This window comes from Pistacia vera, unplaced genomic scaffold (assembly GCF_008641045.1).
Source record: "Pistacia vera cultivar Batoury unplaced genomic scaffold, PisVer_v2 Contig80, whole genome shotgun sequence".
Lineage (NCBI taxonomy): Eukaryota > Viridiplantae > Streptophyta > Magnoliopsida > Sapindales > Anacardiaceae > Pistacia > Pistacia vera.
Genome location: NW_022196668.1, coordinates 632,782 through 644,984, shown reverse-complemented (window position 1 = coordinate 644,984; position 12,203 = coordinate 632,782). Strand labels below are relative to the sequence as shown.

Sequence of the window (12,203 nt, the reverse complement as noted above, 5' to 3'; positions counted from 1 at the left end):
GATCCCCGTCCCGCCCCATTGCCATGCCTATTAACAGTAATAAGTAAAAACAGGACTGCTGGAAAAGTTTATTCTGACAGAAGTTTTATACGAAGGGCATTGTAGAGTCTATTAACAGAAGTTTTATAAATTTCTGAACCCGGGTTCCCAGGCTTTGCTTTTTGGAGGCTCAATTAAATCTTAAAATTGAAGCCCAAGCCCAAATATCACTTGGGCCCGTATTAAGTTGGCCTTACCCATAACCCTAAAATGTATCAAGAAGCAACAAATCAAATAGAACTTGTAGACAAAAAAATAATTTAGTATGTATCAAGAAGCAACAAATCAAATAAACGGAAAGATAAAGCCAAAAAAATAATTTAGTATGTTGGTTTCATGTGGTGTCGATTAACGAAAACATTACAATTAGTTAATGAATACATTATCATATTAGCAAGCGTGATATTTTTGTGCCTCATAATTGAATGGTTGTATATGCATATATTTTATCCGTACAAAACCATCACGAGGAACAAGCGATTATTAGGTTGCTAAACTTAGAATATCCAAAAACGATTATCTTTCGTATAAAACTTGTTTAAGTTGTAGTGTAATGACCATTTTAATAAAATATCCACCTGGTTATTTATGAGTGAGAGAACCAATGAAAAATAAAACTTTTCATGAACGATGTGAGAGGCACCATAGAGCCTATAAATTAACACGTCTTGGTGCCTTGCTTTATCATATGCATATTTGTTTATAAGCCTGCAGGCATATTCATGATTCTTCAAGAGGGTTTTAGAGGGTAGATAGATAACTTTGTTATTAAATAATTGTTTACTATCTTTAAACTGTAAATAAAATTAAAAGAAGTAAAGGTGGCCAACAGTATATGGTGAAACCTTCTCAAAATATGATCAAATTTAGAATAAAGTGGAAAGAGTGCTTTCTTATACAATTTGCTGGAATAAAGTTTATAGTTCTGTCATTTACCCATAAAATTAGAAAAGAAAATTGATATAGAAATAATCATGTTGCTTTTGAAATAGTTAATGCTTGATTTGTGGCTTAGAATATTATGAATGCAAAGTGACATGGGGGGTGAGCACTAATCTTATTTGATGATGGTTGCAGCAGCAACAAACAATGGTAGAAGTAAAGTAGAACCCACAATGGCAACTACAAGAAAACAAAAACAGTGACACTGAAACATGATTTCTTTATATCATTTCTCGTTTGTCATTAGTGGAATACCAATCTTTCCAGATAGAGATCACCATCAACTCAATGAAGCAGAGGGCTGCTGTGTACTTTCTGTATTAGTACAGTAATTAATTTTAAAAGAAAACCACTGATCTTGTTTCAATGCCAGATTAAGACTCTTTTTCTATATTGCTTCTTTCCTGGTAGTATTACAAAGAATCTGTGGGAAAATTGAACATGTCAAAGATGTTCGTTAATTATAGTTTGGGGAGGTTTATCGGAGGAGACGAATCGACTGGACTGCAGAATGTCAGAGAAAGAGACTTCTGGCTTTGGAAAGGATTTTAAGCTAGGCATCTTTCTTTTCTTTTCCAACAGATTTGGTGGCACAGAAAGTGGCATTATGAAAGTATTATTATTCACAGTTCTTAGACTTAAAGTAGGAATTTTTGAAGCACATTTAGAGATAGAGATAACGCGAAAAAAAAATATAATTATATTGTGAGGTCGACGCTAGATTCTGTATTCCCACGGACAGGGTTACAGTAACAGTCATTTTATTTGTTTGCAAGTGAATTTAAGAATCAGAAAAAAGGCACGATGCTTCCAGAGAGTAGTAGGTGGTGAAAGAATGGCACTGGTGTATATTGATGAAACAGTTTTGCCACAATGGACAATTGGGTTGGCCGAAAGAGAAATATCAATGAAAAGGCAAAGGTGGATTGGTTTTAGAAAGATGATTAGAAATATATATGTATATAATGTAAAACAAAACTGCATTGGCATTCTTACGTGGATCTTTCTATATTCTAATGGAATGCATACTCAGCTTTCGACTAAGTGATGGTGATGAAGCTTTGGTCAACTTGGCCATACTGTATGCATAAAGCTAAGGATGGCGAAAAAGAGAAAAATATAAAAAAAGAAAGTTTTTAAGTAATCTGATACTGTGGAATTTCAAAAGGAGTGGGCTAGTGACTAGTGAGTCAACCAATTAGTCCACATCATCCAATGACATTGCTTCTCCGACGCAACGATAACAAAGCAAGCTATTCCATGTGTAGAGGCATAAGGTGCTTCTAGATTACCTCTTGTAAGCTGCAACCATTCTTTAACATCTCATCAAGAAACCATTGTTTATGCTTTTTCTGGTAAATCTGGAAATGACTTCATGAATCAGATGGAAGGAAGCAAACGAAACTTGAAAGGAATACTTAAAAGGCAGTGGTTCAGATAACTTCAAGAGAATTACCTTTCAAATTTCATGCTTCAATAAATCATTGATGTTTATATCGACAACATGATTAAATTTCACCTTTCTGTGGAATTCAAGGGTAATGTACAGATTCAACACATTGTTTAGGTAACAAAACAACTAAGACAATAACACTAAAACTGAAATTTACATGATACAAAAAGATATGGAATTTCAATTCTGGAGTACAGCAAAACAAAACGATCCATATATTAAATGACTTCTCTTAATTTGGCTTCAGAACACTGACTTTCGGGGTTGGAAATGAACTCCATGATAAGCAGTGCCATACAAATTTTGGCCCTGAAGTTTAAGGCCATTTGAACCAATGTCACAAGCAGACGGCACAAACAGGTTACCATGAGACGGACTGAAAATCATCGATCCATTGTTTGAGTCATTCCATTCAAGTCCTACTTCTTGCAAGCCAGAAGACGTCTGTTGCTGTGGAAGCACATTGGATTGACCGAAAGAACAAGGTTTTTGATTGTCTGATAAATTTGTATCAGCAAGATTGCCAGTAGTGATGTCGTGGATGCTTGGTCTCCTCTTGTCTTTCCCCCCAGAAAGCTGCCTTATAAAGTATTTCTGAGCGTGGCTTGCCACTTGAGTAGGAGTCTTAGTGATTACAAAATGCCGGGAGATATTTCTCCAGTCTCCTTTACCATACTGAAGAAGTCCCTTCAAAAACAGCCTATAATTCATCACAAAGAAAACCAGTGTCAAGAGCAAGAGCAGCATCAATCTTTGATTAAAATTTCAAATTGCAAGCCACAAAATATGTGAGAGAACAATAACCAACTTGAGAATTGGAAAACACCATCTGCAATTAAAACACACATACTATAGAAAGAGTATGCAGAGCCAAAATTTCAGTGAATCTCTTAGCCTCTATTTGAGTTTACAATAAACAAATTAAACTAGTGATTGAATTTTGTTGAATAAATAATCAAACTAAACAGAAAGTTCAAAACCAATTCAGCTCAATATTTAAGCAACTCAAAGCAGTTCATAAAACAACAATCTTAAAAAAAATAATAATAATAATTAAAAAAAAAAAAAAAAAAAAGAAGCTTCAAGCTTCAACATAAGCAACATTCTTATACAATCTTGAAGAGAAGTCACCTGTGCTCTTCTTCAGTCCAAGGCACACCCTTCTTCCTCTCCTGATCCGAACTTTTCACCATTGGTCTCTTCCTATTAGCATCAAAATCATGTTCTGAAACCAACTCTAATGTGAAAGATGAGCTATAATAACTAGGAATCGGAACCTTTCCAGCTTCTATATCCTTCACATCTTTTTCCAATTCTTTGTATTGTTTCATCACATCAAGCACTGTCTTTCCGGGTATTAGAGCTGCCACTTTGTACCATCTATCCGGAGTGCCCTCACTGTAAATTGCAAGAGCACTCTCAAATCTCTTGTTCTCTTCTTTAGTCCAGCTCGAGCTCTGGCTTTCCTGAAGAAACCAACTAGAATCTGACATGTATAAAGCTGGATACAGAGTTTCCATGCTAAGAAGAAGTCTTATTTTGCAATGATCGCTTTATAACTTAAAAGTCCATAATGAGTTTAAGAATGATTATAAACGAAGCAGATTAAGAATCGTTTTATAGGGAATCAGGAACCTTTTGTTTGGTTAACGGCATAAACTGAAGAATCTAATAAAGACCCTCCTTTGAAGAACCGAAGAGAATCCTGACAACACAAAAAAAAAATCCAATCTTATTCTTGGGTATGAGAGAGACCGAAAAAAAAAAAAAAAAAAAAAAAATCAACCAAGATGAGATTTTTAAACTTGAAGCATAGAAGAAGTTGAATAATTGATTTCCAAGAAATGAATCTGAAAAGATAGAATTTATGCTACTTTGAACTGCAACTCTCAGCCACAAAGTGAAAAGAATAACTGAATAAGCATGATAATCACATTAAGAAATACCAAGAATGGAAGGGCAAGGACAAGTTGGAAAGAGAGAGAAAAAGCGGGAAAATATTGTATCGGTTTCTTTGAAATGAAGAAAGAGAAAGATGAAAAGTATAGATTATATAGATTACAGAGGAAGTGAGAACTCAGAAAATTAAAACACAAACAGGAACAGGGTTGAGTTTAAGTAGAGATTGTGGATTGAAGAATGGTTGAAGAGATATAGAAAAAGGGGAACTTGAAAGGTGTCTCCTTAGCAATGGTTGCGTCGTTTGACACTGAGGTTTCTGTCTTATTCCTATTTGCTTTTCTTTGTCATTGTCAGGCAAATTTTTCATATTAAATAATTATAATTTTTTATGTTTATTGAATAATTTATATTGATCTAATAATAATGTTATCAAATTATTAATGTAGAATTTTCTTTTTGAGATTCTAATATTTTCTTTTTGATAATTTAATATACAAATATGACAAAGCGTGGAATAAGGTCTAACTTAAAATTTTCATATTTTAGCTAGAATAGTTTTATTTAAATTTTGTAGTTAATTTAATTATAAAAGCTTATACCACTAACTACTAATTAGGGCTCTAATTTTAGTTAGGTTTGAAAATAGAAATGTTTAAAAAAACATTTTGAAGGCAAATCTTCATGGGTTATTATTATCAAACCCCTCTAGTGAATGATAATAAAATATAAAACGATTTTTTAAGAGTATTATGTATCACTTAGATTATAATTTACCCAATAAAAAAAAAAATAAAAAAATAAAAAACACCCCAATAGAAGATGTATAATATTTTTAATAAATTGTAGGTGCGTTTTATATTTCATTGTCTCTTAAGGGTTGGAATAACTTAATTTTGAGCTTCGCTTATTCAAGTTGGAGGATGGCTAAGAGTATGTGAAATAAACTTAAAATTTATATTTTGAACGTCATAAGAAAAAGAGGTTATATTTTACATTCACATAATCACATGTAGGGGTGTTCAAAAGAACCGATTAGAACTAGAACCGGTGGGTATCCGGGGTTTGGTTCTAGTTCTTACCTAGAACCAATTATCAATGGATAGGTTCTGGTTCCAAATTTTTGGAATTTTATAGTGCGATTCCGGTTCTGATTCCTATAGTTAGGAATTGGGAACTAAGACTAATATAAAATAAAATTAAAGAGTAAGAGTTAATACAAACTTTTGTAGAAAAAAGTAATATGAATACATTTATATTTATATTTCATAACATTCAAAGTAAATTGGTTTGACTTTTGAGAATCTATTTTACAAAGTAATAGAGTTTGTAATTTTATTTTTGTTAACAAGTGTTAGGGGGGTATTTGTAAGTTTTTAAGAGTTTTTTCTATTTTAAAAATTTTTGGGGCGTCATTGTAATTTTACAGGGTACCTAGAACCGGAACCGTTAACAACAGTTTCGGTTATGATTTCAAATTTTAAGGAATCGTCAGTTCCGGTTTCTTCAAAAAATGTAGGGTCCATCACATGTATGTAGTAAAATAATTTATAAATATATATGTATTTAGACAAATATCAGCAAGCGCCTGTAGCTCAGTGGATAGAGCGTCTGTTTCCTAAGCAGAAGGTCATAGGTTCGACCCCTATCTGGCGCGAACATTTTTCTTTTAAAGTTTTGCATACTTTATTTTGTGAACAGTTTTAAAACATGTGCTTATATTTTTTTAGTTTTTTACATAGTAATTTTGCATTCTTATTTATCAAACATTTTGCAAAAACGTGTACATTTTATTGCAATTTATTTTGTGTCTATTCTAACTCTTATTACATTCTTAGTCAAACACTTGCTTTTCTTTTACATAAAATCATATCAAAACCAGAAAAAAAAAAAAAAAAAAAAAAAAAAAAGGAGAAAGCTACATCAGGTGACATGCCATCTTTTGCAAATAAAATATCTTCATCACTCTACAAACACCCACCTGCTGCTTCTTCCTTTGAAATATCTTCATCACCCACATCCTCATTTATATTACACTACAAGTTCCCATCTCATAATCTCTACTCTCACTGACATCTCCAACTTTCATTTTCAAAGCCTCTATTGATTGCTTTAGCATTTTGGAAGATCAGTAGGAGGAGGTATAAGTGATTCTTTGGGGCCTTTCCCATTGCCCACCACAAATGCCATCTTAAGCCCCCATGTTGTGTGCACTTCTAAATGACAATGCAAGAACCATACACCTGCCACAACAATCACAGTCTTACATTACATAAATTATGTCACATCCCATTTCACTAGAGTGAATGAGTTTAAGATTCAGTTTATAATGAAAGAGTTTAGAATTTATTTCATAAAACTCGGGTCTTCTTAACTAAGAAGACATGTTTTTTCAATGAAAGATGCTTGTGTGAAGTCTAGAAGCAAATCTGGTTGGATTTGGATTTTGAAAGAGATAGAATTTACTCAAGTTAGACCTCAAAATATCACCATTGATCTTGATGAGAACTTGTCCAAGGGAGAGATTGAGTAACTAAGATGAGTGAGTGATACACAGGGGTCCGTACTACATGAGTTGTACTTGTCAAATTTAGACGTTTTATCTTAAAAGAGTTGAGAAGAAGCACCTAAGGTGGGAAGTATTACTTGGATATTTGCCTAATCTGACAAAATTGACAGAATCTTGTATGCTCTTTTTCCAAGGCTATATATAAAGAAGGTGGAATTTCATTTTCCAGATAAAGACTAATATGTTTGTTTTAAGTTAGATCACTTTCTTGAAATTGCTATCGAACCTTCAGATAAGAATGCATAAAAAAATAACAAAAATAGAATAAAGTAGATTTACCTGGGTTATCTGCTCTGAATCTGATTGCTGTCCATCCAGCAGTTGGTACTCCAATGGTGTTCCTCTCTACCGGATCAACAAGATTAAAATTTTGTGGATCCTTATTTGGATCAAAATTTCCAAGCCCCTTGCCAACCGCAAAGAAGTTAAATCCATGCAAATGTGTTGGATGGTTCTCTGGGGCTATTAAAGTTGTGCCTTGAAGCACAACTTGAACGGTTGAGTTATATGCCACTCTGTAGACCCTTGTGCCATTCAAGGTCCCGACATTAGCTGTTGTTAAATTACCTGTATAATTATAAGGTATAGGTGGGGTCGCTGGGAAATCATCAGTGAAAACTCCACTTATGTTATAGTAATGTGCTTGAAGAATAGCTGTAGATGGCAATACAAAGCTAATGTTATTTAAGCCTGCCACAACCCTGGTACCATTAACACATGTTGCACATGGATTGGCACCAACAGCCATAGCAAACAGCAGTGAATGATCCACAGTTTGTGGGACGTTTGCTGGGTATATTTTCGAATTAAGGCTTCGAAGATTATCTTGAAAAGCATTTGTTACTGCAGTTGCATTTATAGCAGGAACGTTGGTGAGGGTGGTAGGAGAAAAAGCAACGGTACCCTTGTAGCGCAAGAAAGCAAAGCCAGTCACATTGTTGACAGCAACTACAGTGTCCATGAAAGGAGAGATGGTTATTAAGTACTTGCCAATGGCCTTATCAGCTGTTAAAATGGCATTTGTGGTTTGGCCTGGACCAATAAATATTGTGTCAGTTTTGAAAGGCTTAGTGTAGGAAGCGTCAACTTCAACAATGGTTAAATTATGTCCAGCAATTTTGAAAAAGAGTTCATCGTTTACTGCTGCATTGACAATCCTCAGCAAGTATGTCTTTCCGCTTTCAACATGTAAAGTGAAACCTGCAAAAGTCAAATAAAAATGTGATGGTTGTTAGCAATTCTAGTCTTTTCAAATCTTTTCGGTGCTGTAACATTTAAACAACTAAACTATTATCTGATTTAGACACAGATATGGATCAATTCAATCTGGATATGATACCACTTGTTGATAGTGTATTCATGATTTGATACTAAATTATCAATTTCAGTCTATTCAAATGTTTAAAAAGATGCATATAATTTTGTTTTTCTCTCTCTTTTTCTATTATGAATAGTAAAATATTCAAAGACTATGTATACCACAAGTCAGTACCATGAGAAGTGCAATTAGGAACTGGTCCTGGATGGCCATTAATGGTGTGAGCATCCGATACATTTGGCGCCAAACCAGTTTGTGTGGCCTGGTTGATCACAGCTTCAACATCTGCTTTCCACCATTCACCTACAGTTAAGAGAACAAAATTACATTATTAACAGCAGCTGAAGACACTTTCATTCGTAGAAAAGCTTAATATGAACTTTGAGCTCACCTAGTACAATGATCTTTTCCTTATCAGGTTTAGGAAAAGGATAAGAAACACCTTTCTTAGGCAAGATAACAATAGCACCATGTATTGTTGCTCTTAGCCAGGAAATATGTGCATGCCAGAGAAGTGTTCCTCTTTGTCCCGTTAAGGTAAAATTGTACAAATAATTTTGCCCTGGTTGTATTGGGCATTGTGTAACATACGCTGGACCATCATACCATCCAGTTCGAAGCTGCCTCACACCATGCCTGCATGTTAAACATTTTTAAGAAGATTTTAGGAATCATTGGTTCATTGTCAATGGTTAAATTGCATGATAAACAACATAAGTTCTTGTAAAAGTGAGGGCATAATAAGTCTCACCAGTGGATTGTAACATTGTATTGAACGTGGTTGGTGACCCTTACGAGCACATTATCGCCTTCTCTTGCGTACAGAGTTGGCCCTGGGAACTTCCCATTCACAGTGACTATAGACTTCGTTGAACAAAGCTTTGTGAAGTTTGTCATGACCACCTGCATAAATTTCACATTAATATAAGTATATATATTCACTCTCTTATTTAGTCTTTTCCTTTCTAAATTAATGAAGAAAGAAAATTATATGTTCTTATTTTTGCTTTAGTCAAAATATAATGCTAGTGCGGTTATTTCCAGGGCAATGAACAACCCTGACAGTAACAGACATTCAACTTACACTGAAATTATAGTGACGAACCATTGACTCGACCAATGCCGGAAACATGAGAGTCACCAGCAGCAGTGCCCAAACCAAAGATGCCATCCCTCTCTCTCTCTTTCTCTAAGTCTTTGAGAATAATTCAAGGCAATTTTCAGGATATCACCAATGTATGCCTCAGTGCTTAAGTTTATAATAAAGTCTTTGATGCGATGTCATTTTACTTTGTTAGGTGAATTGAAAATGCCAGATTTGTATAAATTCTTCTAACTTTTCTTGCATGTTACACAATGTAGTCATCTATATACATCTGGAAGTAAGCTAGCTAGCTTGTTAGCGCTTGTTGCCATCTTCAATTGACTGCGACCTCTGTGTGAAAGTTGAAACATCCCATCTCCTTGACGATTAAATGGTCTTTTACTTATTCTTTTTGTCGTCGCGTGTTTTCTGTAAATTCTCTATTCTACTTCGTTATAATTACCATTTTTTTTAAATCTTAATTAGCTATACCATGATAATAACTGGCCTCCAAATTCCATGCCTTCTTAAATCTTAATGAAACTCTGGTTGTTACTTCATAGTTTATCCCAAGCTCTTAGTCAATCCCTCATCGAGGTCCAGTAGTAGATGTTATCATTACTGTAGGCTTACAAATGCAGCTAATCTTCCAGAATGGTACAAATATTCAAGGAAGATGACTGCAAATTGTGGTGGTGGGTAATGGTCTAATTGTATGTATAATTGTATGTGAGATGTTAATGTACTTTATATTTCTCTAGTTGAGAAATGGTTTTTATGGACTTTTACAATCAGCCTGGTCAGCTGTCCAGAAGCTTAAAGTAAATATAAGATATGGGGTGTGCAGTAACATCTCCACTTATATCTATTTAAATTCCCACATCTTTTTCACCTTGTTTCTCAAATCCTACATGTTTTTCATCAGATACTTCACCTCGGTTAACCAAACTTTACATGCTTTCAAATTAGCCTACTTCTGTCTCTGTCTCTTCTTTGTACTCCTGCTTATAAATAAACACATTTATCATTTATATTAAGCTTTATAGAGCTTGATTAATCTACATGTAATTCCTTTCTGTCAAGGAAGGAAGAGAGAGACAAATGGTAGTAGGTATAAAAAAGAAAAACTAAAAAAGGGTTAAAAGAAGTGGGATCTTTAACAGTGCAATGATAATCACAACCCAACCATCTCAACTGTCATCTTTCGGAACCAATCGCCTTCCTTAGTTGGTTTTTTGCTAACTTAATTATCAAAAATGCTCTGGTTTGGCCTTGGCATGTTGTGTTAAGTACGATATTTTCCAAAGGATTCCACAACATCCTCTTCTCATGTCTTATTAAGGTTCTTTATACGGATTTGGCAGGTTAGATTGAAACATATTGACGGATTTTAACAGATAAGAGAGACATCAAATATCCAACAAGATTCATTTAAATTGAACTTACTTTCCAAAGTAAGATCTCATGAAGTTATGAACATAGTCTTTTGCTTAATTCTTCTCCTGTGAAAGGGGCACATCAGAATTTACCGCTGAGAACTCGTTATAATGGATGCCTTTTTAAGTATTTTCTTTGAATAAATTCGCTAAATCAACTAAGACTTGTCAGGTTGGACTGACATGGAAGTTTCATGGAAATTCTGTCGGGGAAGACAAGAAGGGTATCATTTTTCTACTGCTACAGGGTTTTCTATGATGAGTCAGAATTGAGAGTTGAGACCATACAGTTTGAACACATTCAATGCATTATTAATTTGCATCATATATTAGTGTAGATTACAAAGAAAGATGCTGCAATTTGGTATTAGAACTGAGACAGCCCAACACTAAACATGTACCACATGCTCTTAAACCTTAGTTGATGATGATGCTTCTATGGCACCACCAATCCTGTTTATGCAAGATTTGTAGAGAAATCCTAGATAGTCTATAATGCTTTCCTCGGAAGCGCCTTCTACAGGATCTATCTCAAACGACCAGTTAACTAGAGTTGAGTCATCCCCATAATCTACAAGTTTTAATGAATTTACAGATCCATCTAAACCTACATTGCTTGCATCCATTTTGTAAACATAACTGTGTGAAGATGTGTCCATGGAAACTAGCCTCTCCTTGATCCATGACCTTTCCCCATCATCTTGAGGAAACATGAAACCAGAGACGAGCCGAACATAGCCTGGAACTCCTTCATCTCCAGTTAGGTCAGTGCACCTTTCAACCATTGGCATCCATTCTGGTAGTTTTTTGGTTTGAGAAACCATGGTCCAAACTCTATCAATGGGTGCATCAACAAGTCCACCAATTGATCCTCGCCACTTGCTCTGTCTTGCTTGAAATGCCTGGAGAAAAATTTGAAAGATTATAAGTTAAAACTCAATAAATCATAACTAACCGTGATGTAATTACTTCATGAAAATTGTAAAGTGGGGAGAAAGATTATCTCATTTGCATATTACACAGACAATGCAGAATGGTTACCATTTTTTTTGGTCAATATCTTGTTTAGATCTGGGTAGTTCTATTACTGAATGATGTTTTCGCCTTGCCAAATATTGGTTTCAAGAGTTTGATCTTGGTACTGCATATGAAATCTTCAGATAATCTCTGAGCTCCCTTGTTTCTTCCATTTGCATAGCATACCATAAGGTTGCTTATTAAGTTAATTGTGACTGTTGGCATAGTTAATTGTGAAGGAATCTTAGGTAACAATGTAAGTTTTGGAATTTTTCCATTGGAAGCCAAGGGAGGAGCTTACAAGAAGATAACTTCTAGGCCTCTCTTCTTTGGTATTTGCAATATCTGAAACAAACCTTGGCCGTTCTTTTTTTATTTTTCCATCCAGGTATTTCTGCTCTCGGTAGTGTTAAGTAGCATACTGTTCAGGATATTGCAAAAGAAAG

The 12,203-nt window shown here is 34.6% G+C and overlaps 3 protein-coding genes and 1 non-coding gene across 4 annotated transcripts; 1 reads left to right on the top strand and 3 right to left on the bottom strand.

Moving 5' to 3' along the window:
* Positions 1–2,443: 2,443 nt before the first annotated feature.
* LOC116117155 (transcription factor DIVARICATA-like) lies at positions 2,444–4,474 on the bottom strand. The gene is made up of 3 exons (XM_031403179.1): positions 4,381–4,474; positions 3,566–4,139; positions 2,444–3,134 (listed from the first exon to the last, which is right to left on the bottom strand). Exons 2-3 carry the CDS (start codon positions 3,952–3,954, stop codon positions 2,678–2,680), a joined length of 846 nt encoding a protein of 281 aa, XP_031259039.1. The 5' UTR covers positions 3,955–4,139; positions 4,381–4,474; the 3' UTR covers positions 2,444–2,677.
* Positions 4,475–5,917: 1,443 nt separating this feature from the next.
* On the top strand, positions 5,918–5,990 carry TRNAR-CCU. The gene has a single exon. It is a non-coding gene; the product is annotated as a tRNA-Arg (tRNA).
* A 112-nt stretch (positions 5,991–6,102) lies between these two features.
* Positions 6,103–9,461, bottom strand: LOC116117150 (laccase-4-like). The gene is made up of 6 exons (XM_031403169.1): positions 9,305–9,461; positions 8,972–9,123; positions 8,612–8,856; positions 8,395–8,523; positions 7,182–8,102; positions 6,103–6,576 (listed from the first exon to the last, which is right to left on the bottom strand). The coding sequence occupies exons 1-6, from the start codon at positions 9,389–9,391 to the stop codon at positions 6,446–6,448; spliced, it is 1,665 nt and encodes a 554-aa protein (XP_031259029.1). The 5' UTR covers positions 9,392–9,461; the 3' UTR covers positions 6,103–6,445.
* A 1,606-nt stretch (positions 9,462–11,067) lies between these two features.
* LOC116117144 lies at positions 11,068–11,930 on the bottom strand. The gene is made up of 2 exons (XM_031403162.1): positions 11,883–11,930; positions 11,068–11,642 (listed from the first exon to the last, which is right to left on the bottom strand). The coding sequence occupies exons 1-2, from the start codon at positions 11,928–11,930 to the stop codon at positions 11,151–11,153; spliced, it is 540 nt and encodes a 179-aa protein (XP_031259022.1). The 3' UTR covers positions 11,068–11,150.
* Between the last annotated feature and the right edge of the window lie 273 nt (positions 11,931–12,203).

What these genes read in the sequence shown, in the direction of transcription:
- LOC116117144 (XM_031403162.1), bottom strand. Translation starts at nt 11,930, where the DNA reads ATGGAAGAAACAAGGGAGCTCAGAGATTATCTGAAGATTTCATATGCA. An exon ending in ATCTGAAGATTTCATATGCA is followed by an intron (nt 11,643 to 11,882) that starts GTACCAAGATCA and finishes ATTTTTCTCCAG; the next exon opens with GCATTTCAAGCAAGACAGAG.
- LOC116117150 (XM_031403169.1), bottom strand. Translation starts at nt 9,391, where the DNA reads ATGGCATCTTTGGTTTGGGCACTGCTGCTGGTGACTCTCATGTTTCCG. An exon ending in GGAAAAGATCATTGTACTAG is followed by an intron (nt 8,524 to 8,611) that starts GTGAGCTCAAAG and finishes TCTTAACTGTAG; the next exon opens with GTGAATGGTGGAAAGCAGAT. An exon ending in ATTCAGAGCAGATAACCCAG is followed by an intron (nt 6,577 to 7,181) that starts GTAAATCTACTT and finishes TTGTTGTGGCAG; the next exon opens with GTGTATGGTTCTTGCATTGT.
- LOC116117155 (XM_031403179.1), bottom strand. Translation starts at nt 3,954, where the DNA reads ATGGAAACTCTGTATCCAGCTTTATACATGTCAGATTCTAGTTGGTTT. An exon ending in TGGACTGAAGAAGAGCACAG is followed by an intron (nt 3,135 to 3,565) that starts GTGACTTCTCTT and finishes GATGAATTATAG; the next exon opens with GCTGTTTTTGAAGGGACTTC.